This window comes from Bufo bufo, chromosome 1, assembly GCF_905171765.1.
Source record: "Bufo bufo chromosome 1, aBufBuf1.1, whole genome shotgun sequence".
Classification (NCBI taxonomy): Eukaryota; Metazoa; Chordata; class Amphibia; order Anura; family Bufonidae; genus Bufo; species Bufo bufo.
Genome location: NC_053389.1, coordinates 234,495,415 through 234,520,526, shown reverse-complemented (window position 1 = coordinate 234,520,526; position 25,112 = coordinate 234,495,415). Strand labels below are relative to the sequence as shown.

Here is a 25,112-nt window from a genome sequence, read left to right as displayed (position 1 = left end):
ATTGTAGTGTTGTTATAGGGGGTACATTGTCATTGTAGTGCTGTTATGGGGGGCACATTATCATTGTAGTGTTGTTATAGGGGGCACATTATCTTTATCTTTATAGTGTATTACAGGGGCATATCATTACTGTTATTATAGGGGCTATATTATTTTTATGGTGTTATTATAGGGGCTCAGTTTTTAGGGAAGCGATCTCATTATACAGGTAATTATACAGTATTATTATAATGCCATGGTCATTATCAGATTGTGCGCCCCTATCACAGGTCTCAGCCGCGCCTCCTTTTTCTCCAGCAGACGGGGGATTGAAACGGCGCCTTTAAAGGGCGTGGCTGACTTGGGAAGTAGAAGACGTAGCCCCTCAACTACAGCCCGGAAGCGGGAAGTGCAGGCTGTTACCGGGGTAACCAGGGCTGCTGACTACGGATGTGCGACTGATGTCGGGGTGCAGGAGAAGAGGAGGGTGACCCCGATACTTGTGAGTGTGACCTTCCCGCCGTTAACGGCATATAATCCCTTTATATATAGATTATACCCGGCGCCAATAATGTGCGTCTTTATCGCAGCGACAATGAAATATGTGCAGATGTACAATAATCTCTGAATATCGCAGGCACTTTTGCGTTGTCTGACAATTCGCCATTGAGTTAAATATATTTCGCCTTCAGTCCTCATGAAAGTGAATGCAGCAAGTGTCTCAGTGTGTCGTCCCCAGATGTCCCCCATAGCAGTGTGTCGTCCCCAGATGCCCCCCCCCCCCAATAAGGGTGTCGTCCCCAGACCCCCCCTCCCACAATAAGGGTGTCGTCCCCAGACCCCCCCTCCCACAATAAGGGTGTCGTCCCCAGACCCCCCTCCCACAATAAGGGTGTCGTCCCCAGACCCCCCTCCCACAATAAGGGTGTCGTCCGCAGATGTCCCCCCATAGCAGTGTGTCATCCCCAGATGTCCCCCCATAGCAGTGTGTCATCCCCAGATGTCCCCCCATAGCAGTGTGTCGTCCCCATATGCCCCCCCCCCCCCGATAAGGGTGTCATCTCCAGACACCCCTTCCCCCACAATAAGGGTGTCATCCCCAGACACCCCCCCCCCACAATAAGGGTGTCGTCTAAAGACGCCCCCACGAAAAAAAGTTGCTGTCCACAGGTGCCCCCCAATAAAGGTGCTGTCCCCAGGTGCCCCCCAATAAGGTTGCTGTCCCCAGGTGCCCCCCATAAGTGTGCACACCACATGCATGTGCACGGAAATGCGGATGCGGACAGCACATTCCGGCCCAATTGAAAATGAATGGGTCCGCACCTGTTCCGCAAAATTTAGGAACGGATGCGGACCCATTTTGCGGACGTGTGAATGGACCCTAACAGTGTATCATCCGCAGATGTCCTTATAATAATGTGTGTGCAAATTATTTTATCTGTTACTAGGAAAGTAGAGTGGAAACCAGCATGTCTGCCATTCCAGCTCCCTCAGTGATGCCTGTCGGCATTCCTGGGATGGATGTGGCAGTTTCTAGGACAGCTGGCACCGATCTCTTCCTGGCACAGGTGTAGTCTAGCTATGTCTGATTTCTGCTGTTTGCTCACGGTAATTTCCTGTCACTTTGATCTAGGCGCAGCCTGAGGACGTGGCACTATGGGGGCAGAGCAGAGCTCTGAGCCGGACGTCAGGCATGGGGACGTCAGCTCTTCGGGTGAGTGGATTACATCCCTAGGAGCAGTGAGCTCCAATCCAACTGATCCTTCTCACTACAGAGAGGCCATTACAGTAAAATATCTTCAGTACTTCATTTATTGGACCAAATAGGTTTCAGGCTATCAAAATTCTGAAATAGATCATTGTACATCCACTGATGGTGATAAATACAGATTCCAGGAGCGGATCAGTGAACAGCAGCTTGTTGATGGTTTCCAGCTAGCAACAGACTGAATGGCCATAATGTTCACAGTTTTAGGTCTTGACCTTTTCTGCTGCTCATCTCCTGATGATATTCGGGGATATTTCCTTGTGGAGTTTCTATTATACAGAAGTTTAAGAGATGATCTGAGGGCTGCAGAGCGAGGAACAAAGCCACGTAATGTCGGGAGGGATTCATGTCTCCCATTCTTCTGCCCACAGCCAATCCCTCACCGGCCAAACAGAGAGCCAAAATGGATGACATTGTCGTGGTGGCTTCTGGCACTCAGTCTCACCGCAATGTGACCAAAGATCCCGAGGTGATCAAGCTGCAGGAGATCCCCACCTTCCAGCCCCTCCTGAAAGGTCAGTCCTGTGTGCCTGGCGTTCACCCTCTACATGTATGTATCTCCCACATGTAGTCGCCATGTTGGCCTGTATTATAGAAACTCTTCACAATGCTGAGAGATGACGGGCAGCTGCTCCTCTTCTGATCTTCCTCCTCCTCTGCTGCCCCTCCTCATGTATTCTTCTCTCCTCCTTCTACACTTTTCCTTCTCCACCCCCTCCTGGCACTTGTTTTGCTCCTCCACCCCCTCCTGGCACTTGTTCTGCTCCTCCTCCTCCTGTACAACCCCTTTTCTTCCCTTCCACCTCCACTTCTCCTTTGCTTCTTCTCTTAGGCTGCGTTCACACAAGCGTGTCCGGATTAGTTCCGGATGCGTCCCGGTGTGTTGCGGCAAACCCGCGCGAGTAGGAATGCAATTGCAGTCAGTTTTGACTGCGATTGCGTTCCGATGTTCAGTTTTTATCGCGCGGGTGCAATGTGTTTTGCACGCGCGTGATAAAAAAACGACTGTGGTACCCAGACCCGAACTTCTTCACTGAAGTTCAGGTTTGGGTTCGGTGTTGTGTAGATGTTATAATTTTCCCTTATAACATGGTTATAAGGGAAAATAATAGCATTCTGAATACAGAATGCTTAGTAGGTGATCAATTGAGGGTTAAAAAATAAAAAAAATTAACTCACCTTCTCCTCTTGTTCGCGTAGTTCCCGGTCTTTAGTTCTTTAAAAAGATGAACTATGGGCTAAAGGACCTTTGGTGACGTCAGATCACATGCTCCAATCACATGGTACATCACTGCGGTGATGGACCCTGTGATTGGAGCATGTGATCTGACGTCACCAAAGGTCCTTTAGCCCATAGTTCATCTTTTTAAAGAACTAAAGACCGGGAGAACTATGCGAACAAGAGGACAAGGTGAGTTAATTTTTTTTTATTTTTTAACCCTCAATTGATCACCTACTAAGCATTCTGTATTCAGAATGCTATTATTTTCCCTTATAACCATGTTATAAGGGAAAATAATACAGTGTATAGACAGTCACCTAGCAACCGTGCGTGAAAATCGCACCGCATCCGCACTTGCTTGCGGATGCATGCGATTTTCACGCAACCCCATTCACTTCTATGGGGCCTGCGTTGCGTGAAAAACGCAGAATATAGAGCATGCTGCGATTTTCACGCAACGCATAAGTGATGCGTGAAAATCATTGCTCATCTGAACAGCCCCATTGAAATGAATGGGTCCAGATTCAGTGCGGGTGCAATGCGTTCACCTACCGCATTGCACCCGCGCGGAAATCTCGCCCGTGTGAACGCAGCCTTACACAACCCCTCTCTTTCTCTGCATCTTCTCCACTCCTTCTTGTCCGATTCATCTCATCTGCGCCTTCCGCGGCTCGACTGCCCCGCCTCCTCTAATCATTTGCTCTGCATTTATCTCCACAAACATTGTGAAGGGAAATTCCTTTAATTCCAGTAATGTGACCCGGGATGGATGAGCAGGAAATGTATTTCATCGTCCGGGACTGATGTGTATTTGTGTGCATTAAAACTTCTAGTTCTAGTAGTTCAGGATTTTCGATAATCTTAGTTTGCTGGATTATGTGAATGTTACTATATATTGGGCCCATTGCCTGACTGTAAAGGATGACAGTGGTAGTGGTGCAAGGTGTAAAGGCACATTTACACGCGTAGATGAGCAGATGATTATCGAGAAGGAAGCGCTCCTTCCCGACAATTAGTTGCTGGTTCAGTGGTGTAAAGCGACTATTTACATGCAGCAATCTCCTCCACAGTATGAGAATAGGGGATGGCTCCTGCGATCACTTGTCCCCATACAGCTGCTTTGTTTCTGGGCAGCAGATCCCTGTTTAGACACCACGATCTGCTGCCCAGGAACTGTGATCTGTGGTGCCTTCACGAATGACAGGATCACCTGATGAACGAGCATTTCGCTCATTCACACTTAGGCAGATGGGCGGGAACGAGCGTTCGCAGGAACGTTCATCCCCGATAATGTGCCCAATTATCTGGGCATCTAAATCCATCTTTAGGGGGTTCTCATCCATCCACCTTCTAGTATGGGCATCTGCACTGACCCTGCACTGTGCTGTTCTGCCTGCCCTGATAGGGTTGTGGGGATATCGGTTTTCAGCGCTGAACGGGCAGGAGGGTAAGCACAGCATTAATGCAATGTGCCGGGGTATAATTTCTTGCACTGTATGGCCTCTTTCACACGGGCGACGCGTGTAAGGGCCGGATAGGATGCGAGTGCGTCGCGGGAAAACCATGCGAGTAGGTACATAATTGCAGTCAGTTTTGACTGCGATTGCGTTCCGATGTTCAGTTTTTATCGCGCGGGTGCAATGCGTTTTGCACGTGCGTGATAAAAAACTGACTGTGGTACCCAGACCCGAACCCGGATTTCTTCACTGAAGTTCGGGTTTGGGTTAGGTGTTGTGTGGATTTTAATATTTTCCCTTATAACATGGTTATAAGGGAAAATAATAGCATTCTTAATACAGAATGCTAAGTAAACTGTAGATTAAGGTGTTCAAAAAATAAAAAGAAATGAACTCCCCTCATCCAATTGATCGCACAGCCGTCATCGTCTTCTTGCTTCTTCTTTCAGGACCTGCAAAAGGACCTTTGGTGATGTAATCATGGTGAGCGCGTTGACGTCAGCGCACGTGAATGAATGAAGATAGAAGACCTGCGCTGACGTGGTGAGCGTGATTACGTCACCAAAGGTCCTTTTGCAGGTCCTGAAAGAAGAAGCAAGAAGACGATGCTGGCTGAGCGATCAATTGGAACAGGTAAGTTAATTTTTTTTTTTTTTTTTTAACACCTCAATCTAAAGTTTACTAAGCATTCTGTATTACGAATGCTATTATTTTCCCTTATAACCATGTTATAAGGGAAAATAATACAGGGAATAGACTTTAATGTGGTCTGGGGTTGTTTTCATCCCTATTATCTCCTAGCAACTATGAATGAAAATTGCACCGCATCCGCACTTGCTTGCGGATGCTTGCGATTTTCACGCAACCCCATTCATTTCTATGGGGCCTGAGTTGCGTGAAAAACGCTGAATATAGAACATGCTGCGATTTTCACGCAACGCACAAGTGATGCGTGAAAATCACCGCTCATCTGAACAGCCCCATTGAAGTGAATGGGTCTGGATTCAGCTCACCTCACGCATCGCACCCGCGCGGAATTCTCGCCCGTGTGAAAGGGGCCAAACTATTCTATAATAATATTGGTAGTTGGTACGTTTAATTGACACTTCGTAGCTTCCTTGGAATGTGTCTTTCATGTCTTTGTAATATCTCCCTATGAACAACAGGGGGCAGCAGAGTTCTAAATACAGAATCAATAAATCTTATGTTTGCGTGTATATACTGTGCATGCATAGGTCCCAGCTAGAGATGAGCGAATTTCATATTTTGAAATTAATTCACGCTTCGTTTGGCGGTAAAAGCAGAATTGTGTTATGGATTCAGTTACTACGGACCATAACGCAATTCTATGATGCCTTTAGAGGCATTCTGTTATTTATTCCATCATAATAGAAGTCTATGGGCTGCAGGGGATTCCTCTCCTGCGTAACGGAAACGGGACAGATCCGTTATGCAGGCCGTAGACTTCTATTATGACGGAATGAATAACAGAATGTCTCTAAAGGCATTCCGTTATGCATTCCGTAATAGAATTGCGTTATGGTCCGTGGTAACGGAATCCATAATGCAATTCTGCTTTTACTACCAAACAAAGCGTGATCGAATTTCATAACATGAAATTCGCTCATCTCTGGTTCCGACCATCACGGATCAGACAGGACAGTCCTGAATTTTGGTGGCTGTCCTTGGATGGCTGAGGTTTGTCTCAGTTTCCACTATCTGCGTTGTGACGACTCCGATACAGTTGAATACAATGGTGAAGTAGGGACTTTCAACTTCTGCACAGCAGCAGGCACGATGAGGTGATGTCATCACACCTACTGAGCTGGAGACTAGACTGGCAATTACCCCAATAAATGAATAGTCCAGAAAATGAACGGCACCCCGGTAAATTATGAACAAATGACTCCTTTAATCACCCGTGCGGTGCAACGTTTCGGCTCAATACTAGAGCCTTTTTCAAGCCTAGGCTTGAAAAAGGCTCTAGTATTGAGCCGAAACATTGCACCGCACGGGTGATTAAAGGAGTCATTTGTTCATAATTTACCAGAGTGCCGTTCATTTTCTGGACATATATATATATATATATAATATATTATTTTTTTATTAACCCCTTAATAACTGGGAAATTTTCTTCTTCCTTTTTTTTTTTTTTTTTTTTTTTTTTCTTCTTCTTCCCAGCTTTCCCAAAGCCATAACTTCTTTAATTTTCCATTCACATTACCATAGTCTTACCCCCATAACTTTTTTATTTTTATGTGTACAGAGCTGTGAGAGGACTAATTTTTTCTGGGGCGATCTGTACTTTTGATTGATACCATTTCCAGGTGTGTATGACTTTTTGATCACTTTGTATTACATTTTTTGTGGGAGCTGAAGCAACCAAAAAAAACGGGGAATTGGCGATTTTGCCTTTTTTTTTTTTTTACGTTTCACCATTTTCTGTATAGGATAAATAATTTTATATTTTAATAGTACAGGCATTTTCACACATGGCGATACCCATGATGTTTATTTTTTTAAATTGTTTATGTACTTTATTTTTAACTTTGGGTAAGGCGGGTGATTTTGATTTTTACATTTTTTTTTATGATTTTAACTATTACATTTTTTTATATTTTTAAAACTTTTTATTTTTTAGCACTTTTTCTTTTTTAGCACTTTTTCGACAGTTACGAACATTAGCCTAGGGTGCCTGCTGTTTAAAACTGCAATGCACATGCGAGCAGGCGCCATATTTAACCTTTAGAGGACCCTTCGATTTTCCATTTTTGCGTTTTCATTTTTCACTCCCCGCCTTGCCATAGTCCTAACTTTTTTACTTTTCCGTTCACATAGCCTTATGAGAGCTTATTTTTTGCGGGACAAGTTGTACTTTCTAATGGCGCCATTTACGGTTGCATGCAATGTAGTGGGAAGCAGAAATAAAATTCCAAATGGGGTAGAATTGGGAAAAAACGCAATTCTGACAGGTTTAAATTTATTTTATTTTTACACTATGCGATAAAATGTACCTGTTATCTTCATTCTCCAGGTCAGTATGGTTACAACAATACCACAGTTGTATGTTTTTCTTGCATTTTAATACAGAAAAAAATTAACATTTTATCACCCTATTCTGACCCTTATAAATTTTTTGTAGTTATATGTACGGGGATGTGTGAGGGCTCATATATGTACGGCGGAGGTCCTGAAGGGGTTAAAGTCCCAACCGCCGATATATCTATATATATATATATATCTATAGATAAGGTGGTCGGGAACGGATTAACATTAATGGTTCAGCACTATTGTGTGGTGGCACTATGGGGACATTTTACTGTGTAGGGACACCAAGGGGACATTCTAGTCTGTGGGGGAACGAAGGGGGCTTAAGTACTGTGTGAAGGCACAAGAACGACTTGTTGAAAATGGGCATGTATAGACAGGCATTGGGCAGAGTTAAAGGCATGGTTTAGTGTAAAAAAATAAACATTTTTCACATTTTTGCAGCTGTTCGCTCTCTTTGGGCTTTTCAAAAGTATGGAGGTATGGTGTGTGTCTATATTTAGTGCAGGAGCGTTATAAGAGGGGCAGCTGATATGGGTCACATAGGGATGTAAATGTCTCTGGAAATATGTGACATAAAGTAGTCATCATGGGGGTCCGGGAGGTTTCTGCACTACCTGTCACTCATCCCATTATACAACACTACAGCCAGCCTGAAACAGCTGAACAATAGATTGTATTCACCAGTCTTTTTTTAGTAAATAATTGTATTACACTAGAAATGAATTGAATGATTACATGGGTAGCTACTAAAACCGACAAGTCAAGAGGGGTTATATTAGACTGGCAGTGTAATACTGCCACGGATTACCAGATGAACGAGAAAACGCTTGTTCATCTGGCAGGAGATTGCTGCTTGTAATAGCATGGTCTCCCCATGGGCGGACTGGCCTTAGACCCAACAGGGAAATTTACTGGTGGGCTGATGCCCACAGGGCTGCCCAAGCTCCCCTTATGGACGCCAGCTAGGTACCTTAAGATCCGATGGGCTCAGCATTACTTAATGTAGGAGCATCAGGCACTTATGCGAGTGGCCAGTGTCCGAAGGTGCCCTCCTGAATTCAAGTAAGCCACTACAGTGTGGGGCGATAACTGGGAACAATAGATAACATTCATCTGTTGTACAACCTCTCCAGGGCCCTAAATGTCTGATAACAGATTGTATGCGCCTCTCTTAAAGGGCCCTTTACACTGGCCGAGAATCCGCCAGATAATCGCTAACGATCATTCATAGTGATAATCTGGTGGTGTAAAGGTGCCACCCATTACCCGATCAATGAGCGGAAAGCTCGTTCCTCGGGGGATTAGATTGTCTGTGCAGGCACCTAAATCATTTTTTGCCGGCAGAAGATCGTTCTGTGTAAACAGCGATCTGCTGGCGGCGAACAACAAGTTTGTATGGGGACGAGCGATGGCATTAGCGATTTGCTTCTTCCCATAATGTAGAGGAGATCACTGCATGTAAATGCAGTAGTCTCCTCCACTGCTGAGCAGGCAATTGCCGGAAAGGAATCGCCTGAACGATTGACCCGTCTAAAGCCTCTTTCACACGACCGTATGGCTTTTTCAGTGTTTTGCAGTCCGTTTTTCACGGATCTGTTCCGTTTTTTGTTTCCTTTGTGTGTCCGTTGCGTTTTTCCTTATGGCATATACAGTATACAGTAATTACATCGAAAAAATTGGGCTGGGCATAAAATTTTCAATAGATGGTTCCCCAAAACGGAACGAATACGGAAGACATACGGATGCATTTCCGTATGTGTTCATTTTTTGTGTGGACCCATTGATTTGAATGGAGCCACGGAACGTGAGTTGCGTGCAATAATAGGATATGGTCTATCTTTCAACGGAATGGAAATACGGAAACGGAATGCATATGGAGTATATTCAGTTTTTTTTGCGGAACCATTGAAATGAATGGTTCTGTATACGGAACTCAAAAACTGGCCCGTATACGGAAAAGAAAAAACGGTTGTGAGAAAGAGGCCTAAAGAGAACTTTAGGTGGATTTTCACGTACAGAGGAGCAGCCAATTATCTGGAAGATAGCGTTACTTCCTGACAGTCGGCTACTTGTTCAGTGGAGGTGAAGCGCTGTTTACCTCCACAGCGATCACCTCCACAGTGTGAGAACGAGCGATGGCTGGTCCTCATACAGCTGCATAGTTTTTAGGCAGAAGAGTGCTGAAACGATAATTTACTTGCAAGCACTAATAACATTTTCACCCAACGTACGAGTGTTTTGGTCATTCAACGAATGATCGGCTCCACCTTTAAACGGGCAGATTGTCGGGAATGAGCGTTCGCAGGAATGTTCGTCTCGGAAAATCCGCCCGAATATCTGCACGTGTAAAATCAACCTGTACTATCACCCAGAATGGCTGATAACAGGGAACAGAGCACATTATACTGTCCCTTTAATTGCTGGACCAATGGACCTTCCCCACCGACAAGGCTGTCAAGTGAATGCAAGGCATCAGGAGTGCCTGGAGACGCTGGACATTCGGCTTCATTCCTTCTCCCACTGATTATATTCCTGGCTTCTTCTTTACTGCTCAGAGGGGTACCCCTTTAAGACTTGCCCCATACTTTAGACTGCTGTATTAGGACACAGTTATGATGAGTGACTATTGGAGACTGAGGTAGTCTGAAGTTCACCGTCCCATGCTTTACACTGCAGGCATCCAGATGACTGAAAAGAGGAGAGAGATCTGTGGTGCATTTTATTATGCGGTAGCATGATGGGGGTTGTGTGTATGGATGTTAGGCATTATGCCACCTTGTTTAGCATTGGTGTCTGCGCCATTTATGCGATTATACGTTTCATTCTGTTAATTGAAGCAGTAACCTCGGATTCCTACGATCGGCCGCGGCTTCACATTGTGCCACAGTCCGATCTCAGATGGCACAGTTTTCTTTTTTCATCAAGTTTCTTTTTTTTTACCAGGATCCTGAAACCAAAGTTAAGTTATTTTCTTTAATGTTCAATCAGCTTTTCACTTTGTAACTAGACAACTTCCCGACCGCCCTGAATGTGATGCTGCCCACTTGGCACTCCTGGGGCGTCGATGTCCTGATGTCTTTCAGCCGGTGACGCTGTGATGTTAATGTTCCTGTCATGTATCAAAGCTTTAATGTCCCTCAGATCCTCCCTTCCCCCAAGCGTGAAGCTAATCTCTGAGGATGCAGCTGCACTGAGTTCACACCCGTCTCCTTGATCTGCGGGGGATGATACATGTTGCCCCCTGATGCCAGGGACACTGCTCATTTCATTCCCAATATCTTCTTTCAATACGTCCATCACCCCCACCCCCAGGGACGCACTGTTCATGAGGCAAAGTGAGACTGTGCTCGGACTGCAAGGTAGGGCAGCAATTCAGCCTCTAGTCTTCATCCCCTGCACAGCACTGCACACATCTTTGTCTTTGGGGATTATTGTATACCACAGTTTTATTGTGGTTTTTCCAGCAATTCATGGCAAAAACCGTGACAAAACCGCAATGTACAATGACCCCCTGTGTAGGAGAGGGTAAAGGACCTTTGGGATAATGTAATGTGAGGTTAAAGGACCTTTGGGATTGATGATCTGTGCATGTCACCTGATCGGTCATCTCAAAAGTCCTTAAGGGGGTTGTTCCACAAAAAATATTCTACTGGTATTGTCTGTATGTATGTCAACATCTGCTTCATCTGTATATAGGGGAACTGCACAGCACCACTGTCCTGAACATTGGTACCACTTCTCCTGTCCTGTATACTGGGTGTAATTCTCAGTATCTGCTCTTATTCTGTATATATGGACACTGCACAGTACCACTTCTCTTGTCCTGTATACTGGGTGTAATTCTCAGTATCTGCTCTTATTCTGTATATATGGACACTGCACAGTACCACTTCTCCTGTCCTGTATACTGGGTGTAATTCTCAGTATCTGATCTTATTCTGTATATATGGACACTGCACAGTACCACTTCTCCTGTCCTGTATACTGGGTGTAATTCTCAGTATATGCTCTTATCCTGTATATATTGACACTGCACAGTACCACTTCTCCTGTCCTGTATACTGGGTGTAATTCTCAGTATCTGCTCTTATTCTGTATATATGGACACTGCACAGTACCACTTCTCCTGTCCTGTATACTGGGTGTAATTCTCAGTATCTGTTCTTATTCTGTATATATGGACTCTTTTAATTTGTAAATAAATAACAAAAGGCCATAACAATATCTATACACAGAAATGAAACACATTACTAAACCCATCCCGACCAGTCCACCACCCCACTAGAACCTACAATACTATTCACACTTAAAACACTTTCGTAACCCCATACTAAACATATTTACATCTTACACGTATATACATAAAATCCATAAAATAAAATATATACACAATATACATAAACTATATACAAACTATATACCGACTATATACACAAACTATATACAAATGATATATAAATTATATACAACTTATAGAACTAAATCTAACTAACCCACCACCAGTCCACAGCAAATATGCAAACTGATAACCCCCAAAGTTCCAAGGGGATAAACCCCGAGCTTTGAGAAGTCCTAGTCTTTCCCCAGTCGGACTGGGGTCAGTCAGTTTGCAACAAACAAAAAAAAAACACCCTTTTTTTTTTTTTTTTTATATATATATATTTTTTTCTTTATTTTTTTTCTTTTTATAATTTTTTTTTTTTTTTTTTTATATATGTATATAATATATAATAGAAAACAAAAATATATACACTCCCTCCTCCCTCCCAGCCCCCTCCCAACCTAACTAAACCCCACTATAAACTTAACAATACTAATATAATAATATAATATTATCATACACTAACATAATACAAAACATACCTATATAATACAATATAGACACCATAAACCAATACTATTACACCTAAACCAGCTATGGTTCGGTACCCGTAAGCCTTTCCATACTTGCATTACTACAAAACAAAACAAAACCCTATGTGTGTGCTATATCAGCCCACCACCAGGAAAAGAGCACTACTCAGCTAAGGAACCCCAAAACAGAAGCCCCTCCACAGACGAGAGGCCTTGGGGTCCCCCCACCTTTCGTACTCAAGAGAGCGTACCTTCACCAGGTCACCCATGATGTTCCTATATACCGTCTCCACCGGGAGGATTTTGTGACTCTTTGTTGACACTAGACACCGTGCACACCAGATGTGGTGCCTAACCACTGCACTAACTACGAATAAAGTGCGACGGTCCCTCCCACCAAGGTCTTTGAAAGCCCCATAGGCCCACTCCGCATAGGACAGGGCGGCCAGCCTAGGCCAACCGATGGAAGCCCCCACCCTTTTGTATACCTCTATATTAAAGAGACAATGAAGTAAGAAGTGGTCCATGGTTTCCAGCAGGTTACCACACTCCTCCCGGGGACAACCCCTTTCCTCAGAGTTTCTACACTTCACATTGTCCCTTACATATAGCTTACCGTGGAAGCAGCGCCAAGTCACATCCCAAACTTTCTTAGGGATCCTTTCTGAATTCAACAAAGACAGCCCACCCTCCAGATCCTGACTTGGGCAGTCCCTCAAGGCCAGTGGGGCCTGAAAAAGGTAAGATAGAACCTTCCTGTCAAGGGAAAACCTCGACATGGTCTCCACCTCTCCCTTCCCCAGACCCCACCGTCTCAGGATTCTCAGAACCGGGGCAACGTAAGCCGGAAGATATCCATGTGACGCACGTAGGTCTTTCACTCGCCCTCCTGTCTCCCATTCCTGGAAGAAAGGCCGAAACCACTCCCTACAGGAAATTACCCACAAAGGAGCCCTCTCTTTCCAGAGGTTTGCAATATTAATTTTCAAAAAGGTATTTGTTAAGAATACCACAGGGTTGACCATATCCAACCCGCCTAGTCTCCTTGTGCGGTAAGTAACCTCTCTCCTGATTAGGTTCAGCCTGTTTCCCCACAACATCTGGAAAAAGAGGCTGTAGACCGTACCCCAGAGAGACCCTGGCAAAACACAAACACTGCTTAGATACAAAAGCACGGGAATCAGGTAGGCTTTGCACAGGTGAACCCTTTCCCTGAGGGATAAAGACCATCCCTTCCAACGGTCCACCTTTTGGGCGACATCTTTTAGTCTACTCTCCCAATTTTGCTGATGATAATCTCCATCCTGGCCGAAATTGATGCCTAAGATCTTTACGGACTTCTGAGGTTCTGGAAGAGTGCCCTGGAGATCGAAAACAGGATCCCCTTCCCCCAGCCAGAGAGTCTCACATTTGTCCCAGTTGATCTGAGACCCAGAAACCTCTGAATAGCAGTCCACCTCCGACATCACCCAGCTCACCTCATCCTCCGAGGAGGCAAGAATGGAGACATCATCGGCGTATGCCACCACCTTCAGAGATGGCCCCCGCACCGCCAGTTCCATCCCCACCCCCGCCAACGGTCCACGATCTACCCTTCTAATGAAGGGATCAATCGCAAACACATACAGCAAAGGGCTTAAAGGACATCCCTGGCGGACACCAGAAGCCACCTCAAAAGGTCGACCCGACCAACCGTTAATCAACGGGAAACTCTCCGCCCCTTTGTACAAAGTTTGTAACCAGTCTACAAACCTCCCTGGTAGACCATACCACAAGAGAACAGACCACAGGTACTCATGGTTCACCCGGTCAAAAGCCTTTGCCTGGTCCAAAGATAACAGAAACCCTTTCCAAACACCCGCCCTGCCCCGCTCCACGGCTTCTCGGACACTGAGAACGGCGCTAAAAGCGCTCCGACCGGGAACAGAGCAGTGCTGAGCCCCAGAAAGAAGTCTCGGTGCAAACTTCACCAATCTGCAGAAAAGTATTTTTGCCAGAATCTTCCTGTCCACATTGAGAAGCGATATGGGTCTCCAGTTCTCAATGCGGGATGGATCTTTACCCTTTGACAGAATAATCAGGGCTGACTTACCCATTGACTTTGGCAGAGTGCCCGAGGAAAGACACTCGTTAAACACCTCGGTCAAGAGAGGAACTAATTGTTCCTTGAAAGCCTTGTACCACTCGGATGTTAAGCCATCCGGACCTGGCGATTTCTTGGGCCTAAGCCCATCAATGGCCAGTCCCACTTCCTCTTGCCTGATAGGTTCTGCCAAAACATCAAGAGAGGGGTCTATTCCTGCCTTGGGAATAGCTTCAGCCAAGAAAGCTGAAAAACTGTCCCGATTTAGTTCTTTCCTACCCAAGAGGTGAGAGTAGAAAGACCTGACTACCTCCAGGATCCCTGATTTGGACCTATTCAGGGAACCCGTACTGTCGACCAGGCCTACCACAAATTTACTTTTTACTGCCATCTTACAGTTTCCAAAGGGGTCGGGTGAGCGGTACTTCCCGAAATCCCTTTCAGCTACCAAAGAGGCGTATCTATCGTACTGACACCTCTTGAGCAAGGATTTCACACGAGAGATATCCTCACGGCTACCCCCCGTCGAAACCAGTCTTTCAAGTTTCTTCCTCAGTTCCTGGTACAGACAGTATCTGTCCCAGCTCCTGAGGTTAGAAAGCTCACGGAAAAACCTCGCCGTCCTTTTTTTGAATATCTCCCACCACTCCGACTTACTGTTGCAGAGGTCCACCAAGGGTTCCTGGCTCTGAAGGAAATCCTCAAAGGACTGTCTTATTGTCACTTCTTCCAGGAGAGATGAATTCAGCTTCCACATACCTCTGCCCATACAGGGAGTCTCTGCAACATTCAAAGAAAAAATAATCAAACAGTGGTCGGAGAATTCCACTTCCACGGCTTCTAAAGCCGAGAAAACAGCCTCCTCCTTTAAATAAAACCTATCTATTCTAGACCTACGATTTCCCTGATGAAAGGTGAAATCCACGTGGTCTGGCTTATGCCGTAAATGGGCGTCCACCAGACGAGTATCCTCAACTATCCTAGACAACACAATGCTATCAGCATCCAGCCCACCTTTGGAGCCTCCCCTATCACAGGCCCTCGTCACATTGTTGAAGTCCCCTCCAAAGATCACTTGCCGGCTGGTAAAAAGAAAAGGCTTAATCCTCATGAGGAGACACTTGCGGTCCCACTTACTCTGTGGGCCGTAGATGTTTATTAGTCTCAATTCTTGTCTCCCCATGAGGACATCTAAAATCAGGCACCTTCCCATTTCTAACTCGATTATCCTCCTGCATTCCACTCTTTCGGCGGTCTTAAAAAGTACCGCCACCCCGCTACGTGGCTCGGCCGCAAGAGACCAGAAAGACGGACCTAGCCGCCATTCTCGCTTGGCTTTTGCCAGCAGAGTTGTACTTGTTAACCAGGTCTCTTGCAAAAACAAAATATCAGCTTCAATACGGCTGAAAAAATCAAAGGCCAGGAAACGAGCTGCGTCTGACTTAATACTGGCAACGTTAATGCTTGCCAGTGTCAACGGGGTGAGTTCCGCCATCATTGATGATCGAGTTAGATAGCCTTCTTTTTCCCCACCCCACCACCATCAGCATTTTCATCTGAACCATCACACTCCTTCTGTCTTTTCAAACATACAGAGACATCCATACCATCCTTTTTGCCCAAGGTTCCAGGCTTGGCCCCCCCTCCAGAAGGTAATTTACCCCCCGAAGGACAGGGCCCGGCAGCCTGCGAGGAGGCCCCCACGCGTTCTGGCACCACACCCTCCTCCCCCCCAGCTGAAGCAGTTGGGGGATCCTCGTCAAGGGCCTGGTACCGATTAGAGACTTCCACCAGAGGGGACCCAGTTGATCCTTCCTTAGGCCTCTGGTCAAGGATGAGTGGGACAGATGGGTCCCACTCCAGAGAGGGCTTACGACCCTCTCCTTTCTTCTTCTTCTTACTCCGCTTGTTCCTCCTACCCTCCAACCACGCTCTGCCACCCTCGTCCAAGCTTTCGCCGTACGAGGAGACAGGGTTGGCGGATGGGTTAGCCTCCACAGGTTGGGCTTCTGGTTCCCCATCGTCGCTGTACCCCGGGTCACTACAACCGGGATCCTCAGCCAGACCAGCCAAAAGACCAGCTGAAGGATCAGCTGCTACCTGTTCCCTATCCTTACGGCGTTGTTCTAGCCGCCTGATCTTGGACGGCCTTTGCTTCTTCGGATCCTGCCTGCTTCTTCCAGCGCTAGTAGTTCCAGCGCTTGTCCCCTCACCAACTGATTCAGTCCCGGCAGCAGGCTCCTCCCCAACCACAGACCCAGCCTCGCGGCTAGTGCCTGCCTGATCTTGAGCCCGGCACTGAACCCTGTTGGCGAAGGCAAGCGGACAGCGACTAAACGGGTGACCTAGGTCCCCACAGAGGTTGCACCGGATCCGCCTACAAGATGCGGCAAGATGACCAGTGTCCCCACACTTCGCACACATGCGAACATCGCATTGTGCGCTGAAGTGGGTGGGACTGCCGCACTTGTGACAGACCTTTGGCTGGCCCCTATAGAACACCATAATCCTATCCCTTCCTATGAAGGCAGAGGAGGGAATATGAGCAACAGAATTGCCCCGATCAAACAGCTCCACGCTGAAGGTCCAGGCACCTGACCAGATGCCATGCTCATCGAGCACCTTGGCGGGGAACTGCCCCACCCTACCATATCGACTGAGCCAAGTCATGATGTCTACACTAGACAGTGATTCATTACAGGTCAAAACGGTCACTGTCTTCACAGTCGATTGGCGGGTGATGGCCTCAACGGCAAAACCCCGCCACTCCGGGGTGTTCTTCATCAGCTCATATTTAGACCAGAAAAGCTCCAAACCCTCCGGCCTAACAAAGCTGACGTCGAACATAGCGGTGCCGTAGGGATGTATGAGCGCAAAGATGTCATTCGCGACAAACCCCGCCCCCAGGAGAAGTTCCACAACAGTCTTCCTAGAAGGAACTGCTGCTTCCTTACTCCTCCAATAGAGACGGGCCACATTCCTACGGTCCCTCCCCGGTGTGGGGTGAGTCCATACGATCTCACCCCTCCTTTGTTCTCGGAAGGCCCTAAAACCATGCCTTTCTGTCCAGAAAGCCAGGTCAACCGACCCTCCCTCTACCTGTATGGAAGTCCCCGGTCCTTTTTTTAGGGCCTCCAGGAGGCGCCGCTGCAAGTCACCCCCGCCCGAAACCTTGGGCAAAAAGTCACCCGAAACAACACCCGCATACGTCTTTGTTTTTGCCATCCTCTCTCTCACATCCTTCCTCATTGCTTCCTTCCGCATAACTTCCTCCTCTTCATCCACTTCCGTATCCGCAATATACTCCTCAATCAAAGCTTCCTCATCCACCATCTCAATTTCTTCCTCATCCACAATCCCATTCACCAATTCATTTGTATCCTCATTTATAACCTCGTCTACGTTCTCATTCACCCCCACAGCCACCTGCACATTATTACCCACAATCCCATTAACAACCACATTTGCATCACCTTTCACTCCCCCTGGACTGGTCGGGTTCCCTAAAGAGACCGGAGAATCACTGGGGGCGGGCCCTGAGGAGCCCCCCGCAAAACCCGCAGGGGACTCCCCATCTCCCGCACCCCCCACAGTCCTGGGATAATCGACCATAGTGTTCTCTCCAGGTTCCAAAGTCTTTACATCCTCTTTCTCAGCACCACCACCTTGAACCTTGTCCACAATCACCACATCCTTGTCCGCCACACTGTTTGGGGTTTTACCCCCTGCGCTTCCTGTGACCACCCTACCACTACAGGAAGGGGGGGCACCTCCCGTCACCATCTTAGAATTAATCTCCCGCACTGTTTGACCCGATTCCACTACAGGAACCGGGCTGGGCACAGCAGCGGATTCAAAAGGCACAAATTGAAGCACTTCTTCCGTTACAGTTTTATTTTTCTTCTTTCTGATTTTCACCAGCTCATCCTCAGGGACCTCCTCATCCCCAAAATACAGTCTGCCCACCGGGGACTCCAGCTGCCTGACTTCCAGCATTAGCCTTCCCCCAGACCCGCTTTCATCCCCGGAGGCGGCCGCAATCAGGTCTGAGGGGTCCCCCTGGCCACAAGGCAGAGAGTCCGCCTCCGAATCCTGTGTTCCTGGTACCACCTTCCCCTGGCTTCCAGCCTGCTGCCCTGACAAACTGGGGCCAGGCGTACCAGACAGTCCAGACATACCCTGAAACCTGCAGTCATTCCTGAATTTCTCCAAGAATGGGCCGCCATTTTCCACAATGGCGGCCCTCTTCTCCTCAAAAACCGCGATTATCTCCTCCAACCTCACCAGTCTGGAGGAGAGGATTGCCTTCTTTGTCTTAGGCGCCATTTTAAGTTGCATTTGTACATTTTTAAATTCCACATTCAGTCTTTTTAATTCCCTCTTGACCTCCTCATGCATGTTCAGGAAATATGCTACCCGGGAGGAAAAGGTTTTTGGAGACTCCTTAGGGCCCAAAGTACCCCAATTATGCAGTCTCTCAACCGCTGGGCAGGAAGAACCCCCGACACCATGCTTCTTTACAGTAACTTTGTTGCCGGGCTGAGGCACCGACACAGACACACCACATGCTGAATCACCTACCTCAGCCTCTGGCCTCGTCACCTTCTCCACAGCCTTCCCTGTATCCCGTCCAACGGTCCGTCCGGCAGCTTGTCCAGCCATTGCACTTTTCATGTTTCCACCCGCTGCTTGTGCAGCAGCGGGCCTTTCCACAGCATCCTGTTTTCTTGGGTGCTGACTCAAAATGTCCAGAGAGGATCCCAAGCTGGCTGCTCTCCTGGGACCCCTCCGGACCTCACCTGGCACTCCATTGGGCTCACTGCAGGGATCGCGGCCGCTCCTAGTAGCAGGGCCCCTCCTGCCCGCGGCACTTGCGGGGCTGCCCTCCATTACCTGCGACCTTGCGGCCGCTTGCTGCGGAATCTTCACATCCGCGTCGTCGTCCACCTCCAGTAGCGTCAAGGTATCTAAGCCCAGGTCTCCAGTCCTGGAGGCCCTCCTCTCCACTCGCGCATCTCCGCCACGGCTGCCGGCACGTGGTGATGAACGCCGGCAGCCGGAGGCCCGGGGATCCATACCGGGAGAAACTGCCACCCCCTGGGGAAAGGGTAGCAATTCCCCCGGCAAACAAAGCGCTGGTAAGCCTCCCGGACCTCACACACCCACAAACAACAGGAAACAGGAAACAGGAACAGGAAGGAACAGCAACTCCTCCCACCACTTCTCCTGTCCTGTATACTGGGTGTAGTTCTCAGTATCTGTTCTTATTCTGTATATATGGACACTGCACAGTACCACTTCTCCTGTCCTGTATACTGGGTGTAATTCTCAGTATCTGCTCTTATTCTGTATATATGGACACTGCACAGTACCACTTCTTCTCCTGTCCTGTATACTGGGTGTAATTCTCAGTATCTGCTCTTATTCTGTATATATGAACACTGCACAGTACCACTTCTCCTGTCCTGTATACTGGGTGTAATTCTCAGTATCTGCTCTTATTCTGTATATATGTACACTGCACAGTACCACTTCTCTTGTCCTGTATACTGGGTGTAATTCTCAGTATCTGCTCTTATTCTGTATATATGGACACTGCACAGTACCACTTCTCCTGTCCTGTATACTGGGTGTAATTCTCAGTATCTGCTCTTATTCTGTATATATGAACACTGCACAGTACCACTTCTCCTGTCCTGTATACTGGGTGTAATTCTCAGTATCTGCTCTTATTCTGTATATATGCACACTGCACAGTACCACTTGTCCTGTCCTGTATACTGGGTGTAATTCTCAGTATCTGCTCTTATTCTGTATATATGGACACTGCACAGTACCACTTCTCCTGTCCTGTATACTGGGTGTAATTCTCAGTATCTTCTCTTATTCTGTATATGTGGACACTGCACAGTACCACTTCTCCTGTCCTGTATACTGGATGTAATTCTCAGTATCTGCTCTTATTCTGTATATATGGACACTGCACAGTACCACTTCTCTTGTCCTGTATACTGGGTGTAATTCTCAGTATCTGCTCTTATTCTGTATATATACACACTGCACAGTACCACTTCTCTTGTCCTGTATACTGGGTGTAATTCTCAGTATCTGCTCTTATTCTGTATATATGGACACTGCACAGTACCACTTCTCCTGTCCTGTATACTGGGTGTAATTCTCAGTATCTGCTCTTATTCTGTATATATGGACACTGCACAGTACCACTTCTCTTGTCCTGTATACTGGGTGTAATTCTCAGTATCTGCTCTTATTCTGTATATATGGACACTGCACAGTACCACTTCTCTTGTCCTGTATACTGGGTGTAATTCTCAGTATCTGCTCTTATTCTGTATATATGGACACTGCACAGTACCACTTCTCCTGTCCTGTATACTGGGTGTAATTCTCAGTATCTGCTCTTATTCTGTATATATGAACACTGCACAGTACCACTTCTCCTGTCCTGTATACTGGGTGTAATTCTCAGTATCTGCTCTTATTCTGTATATATGTACACTGCACAGTACCACTTCTCTTGTCCTGTATACTGGGTGTAATTCTCAGTATCTGCTCTTATTCTGTATATATGGACACTGCACAGTACCACTTCTCCTGTCCTGTATACTGGGTGTAATTCTCAGTATCTGCTCTTATTCTGTATATATGGACACTGCACAGTACCACTTCTCCTGTCCTGTATACTGGGTGTAATTCTCAGTATCTGCTCTTATTCTGTATATATGGACACTGCACAGTACCACTTCTCCTGTCCTGTATACTGGGTGTAATTCTCAGTATCTTCTCTTATTCTGTATATGTGGACACTGCACAGTACCACTTCTCCTGTCCTGTATACTGGATGTAATTCTCAGTATCTGCTCTTATTCTGTATATATGGACACTGCACAGTACCACTTCTCTTGTCCTGTATACTGGGTGTAATTCTCAGTATCTGCTCTTATTCTGTATATATACACACTGCACAGTACCACTTCTCTTGTCCTGTATACTGGGTGTAATTCTCAGTATCTGCTCTTATTCTGTATATATGGACACTGCACAGTACCACTTCTCCTGTCCTGTATACTGGGTGTAATTCTCAGTATCTGCTCTTATTCTGTATATATGGACACTGCACAGTACCACTTCTCTTGTCCTGTATACTGGGTGTAATTCTCAGTATCTGCTCTTATTCTGTATATATGGACACTGCACAGTACCACTTCTATTCTCCTGTATACTGGGTGTAATTCTCAGTATCTGCTCTTATTCTGTATATATGGACACTGCACAGTACCACTTCTCTTGTCCTGTATACTGGGTGTAGTTCTCAGTATCTGTTCTTATTCTGTATATATGGACACTGCACAGTACCACTTCTCCTGTCCTGTATACTGGGTGTAATTCTCAGTATCTGCTCTTATTCTGTATATATGTACACTGCACAGTACCACTTCTCTTGTCCTGTATACTGGGTGTAATTCTCAGTATCTGCTCTTATTCTGTATATATGGACACTGCACAGTACCACTTCTCCTGTCCTGTATACTGGGTGTAATTCTCAGTATCTGCTCTTATTCTGTATATATGAACACTGCACAGTACCACTTCTCCTGTCCTGTATACTGGGTGTAATTCTCAGTATCTGCTCTTATTCTGTATATATGTACACTGCACAGTACCACTTCTCTTGTCCTGTATACTGGGTGTAATTCTCAGTATCTGCTCTTATTCTGTATATATACACACTGCACAGTACCACTTCTCCTGTCCTGTATACTGGGTGTAATTCTCAGTATCTGCTCTTATTCTGTATATATGGACACTGCACAGTACCACTTCTCTTGTCCTGTATACTGGGTGTAATTCTCAGTATCTGCTCTTATTCTGTATATATGGACACTGCACAGTACCACTTCTCCTGTCCTGTATACTGGGTGTAATTCTCAGTATCTTCTCTTATTCTGTATATGTGGACACTGCACAGTACCACTTCTCCTGTCCTGTATACTGGATGTAATTCTCAGTATCTGCTCTTATTCTGTATATGTGGACACTGCACAGTACCACTTCTCCTGTCCTGTATACTGGGTGTAATTCTCAGTATCTGCTCTTATTCTGTATATATACACACTGCACAGTACCACTTCTCTTGTCCTGTATACTGGGTGTAATTCTCAGTATCTGCTCTTATTCTGTATATATGGACACTGCACAGTACCACTTCTCCTGTCCTGTATACTGGGTGTAATTCTCAGTATCTGCTCTTATTCTGTATATATGGACACTGCACAGTACCACTTCTCTTGTCCTGTATACTGGGTGTAATTCTCAGTATCTGCTCTTATTCTGTATATATGGACACTGCACAGTACCACTTCTCCTGTCCTGTATACTGGGTGTAATTCTCAGTATCTGCTCTTATTCTGTATATATGGACACTGCACAGTACCACTTCTCCTGTCCTGTATACTGGGTGTAATTCTCAGTATCTGCTCTTATTCTGTATATATGGACACTGCACAGTACCACTTCTCCTGTCCTGTATACTGGGTGTAATTCTCAGTATCTTCTCTTATTCTGTATATGTGGACACTGCACAGTACCACTTCTCCTGTCCTGTATACTGGATGTAATTCTCAGTATCTGCTCTTATTCTGTATATATGGACACTGCACAGTACCACTTCTCTTGTCCTGTATACTGGGTGTAATTCTCAGTATCTGCTCTTATTCTGTATATATACACACTGCACAGTACCACTTCTCTTGTCCTGTATACTGGGTGTAATTCTCAGTATCTGCTCTTATTCTGTATATATGGACACTGCACAGTACCACTTCTCCTGTCCTGTATACTGGGTGTAATTCTCAGTATCTGCTCTTATTCTGTATATATGGACACTGCACAGTACCACTTCTCTTGTCCTGTATACTGGGTGTAATTCTCAGTATCTGCTCTTATTCTGTATATATGGACACTACACAGTACCACTTCTCCTGTCCTGTATACTGGGTGTAATTCTCAGTATCTGCTCTTATTCTGTATATATACACACTGCACAGTACCACTTCTCTTGTCCTGTATGCTGGGTGTAATTCTCAGTATCTTCTCTTATTCTGTATATATGGACACTGCACAGTACCACTTCTCTAGTCCTGTATACTGGGTGTAATTCTCAGTATCTGCTCTTATTCTGTATATATGGACACTGCACAGTACCACTTCTCTTGTCCTGTATACTGGGTGTAATTCTCAGTATCTGCTCTTATTCTGTATATATGGACACTGCACAGTACCACTTCTCCTGTCCTGTATACTGGGTGTAATTCTCAGTATCTGCTCTTATTCTGTATATATGGACACTGCACAGTACCACTTCTCTTGTCCTGTATACTGGGTGTAATTCTCAGTATCTGCTCTTATTCTGTATATATGGACTCTTTTAATTTGTAAATAAATAACAAAAGGCCATAACAATATCTATACACAGAAACGAAACACATGACTAAACCCATCCCGACCAGTCCACCACCCCACTAGAACCTACAATACTATTCACACTTAAAACACTTTCGTAACCCCATACTATACATATTTACATATTTGCATCTTACACGTATACATAAAATCCATAAAATAAAATATATACACAATATACATAAACTATATACAAACTATATACCGACTATATACACAAACTATATACAAATGATATACAAATTATATACAACTTATAGAACTAAATCTAACTAACCCACCACCAGTCCACAGCAAATATGCAAACTGATAACCCCCAAAGTTCCAAGGGGATAAACCCCGAGCTTTGAGAAGTCCTAGTCTTTCCCCAGTCGGACTGGGGTCAGTCAGTTTGCAACAAACAAAAAAAAACACCATTTTTTTTTTTTTTTTTTTAGATATATATATTTTTTTCTTTATTTTTTTCTTTTTATAATTTTTTTTTTTTTTTTTTTTATATATGTATATAATATATAATAGAAAACAAAAATATATACACTCCCTCCTCCCTCCCAGCCCCCTCCCAACCTAACTAAACCCCACTATAAACTTAACAATACTAATATAATAATATAATATTATCATACACTAACATAATACAAAACATACCTATATAATACAATATAGACACCATAAACCAATACTATTACACCTAAACCAGCTATGGTTCGGTACCCGTAAGCCTTTCCATACTTGCATTACTACAAAACAAAACAAAACCCTATGTGTGTGCTATATCAGCCCACCACCAGGAAAAGAGCACTACTCAGCTAAGGAACCCCAAAACAGAAGCCCCTCCACAGACGAGAGGCCTTGGGGTCCCCCCACCTTTCGTACTCAAGAGAGCGTACCTTCACCAGGTCACCCATGATGTTCCTATATACCGTCTCCACCGGGAGGATTTTGTGACTCTTTGTTGACACTAGACACCGTGCACACCAGATGTGGTGCCTAACCACTGCACTAACTACGAATAAAGTGCGACGGTCCCTCCCACCAAGGTCTTTGAAAGCCCCATAGGCCCACTCCGCATAGGACAGGGCGGCCAGCCTAGGCCAACCGATGGAAGCCCCCACCCTTTTGTATACCTCTATATTAAAGAGACAATGAAGTAAGAAGTGGTCCATGGTTTCCAGCAGGTTACCACACTCCTCCCGGGGACAACCCCTTTCCTCA

General features: G+C 45.7%; 1 protein-coding gene across 2 annotated transcripts in view; it reads left to right on the top strand.

Moving 5' to 3' along the window:
* The first annotated feature begins 337 nt into the window (after positions 1-337).
* Positions 338-25,112, top strand: part of BORCS5 (BLOC-1 related complex subunit 5) — a 38,758-nt gene continuing 13,983 nt past the window's right edge. The window contains exons 1-3 of one of the 2 annotated variants that reach the window (XM_040437113.1): positions 338-481; positions 1,613-1,693; positions 2,119-2,262. In XM_040437113.1, the coding sequence (XP_040293047.1) occupies positions 1,636-1,693; positions 2,119-2,262 (202 nt within the window). In that variant the 5' untranslated portion in view covers positions 338-481; positions 1,613-1,635. Of the gene's footprint in view, positions 503-1,612; positions 1,694-2,118; positions 2,263-25,112 lie in introns of both variants that reach the window. The other variant, XM_040437121.1, reaches the window with a different exon arrangement.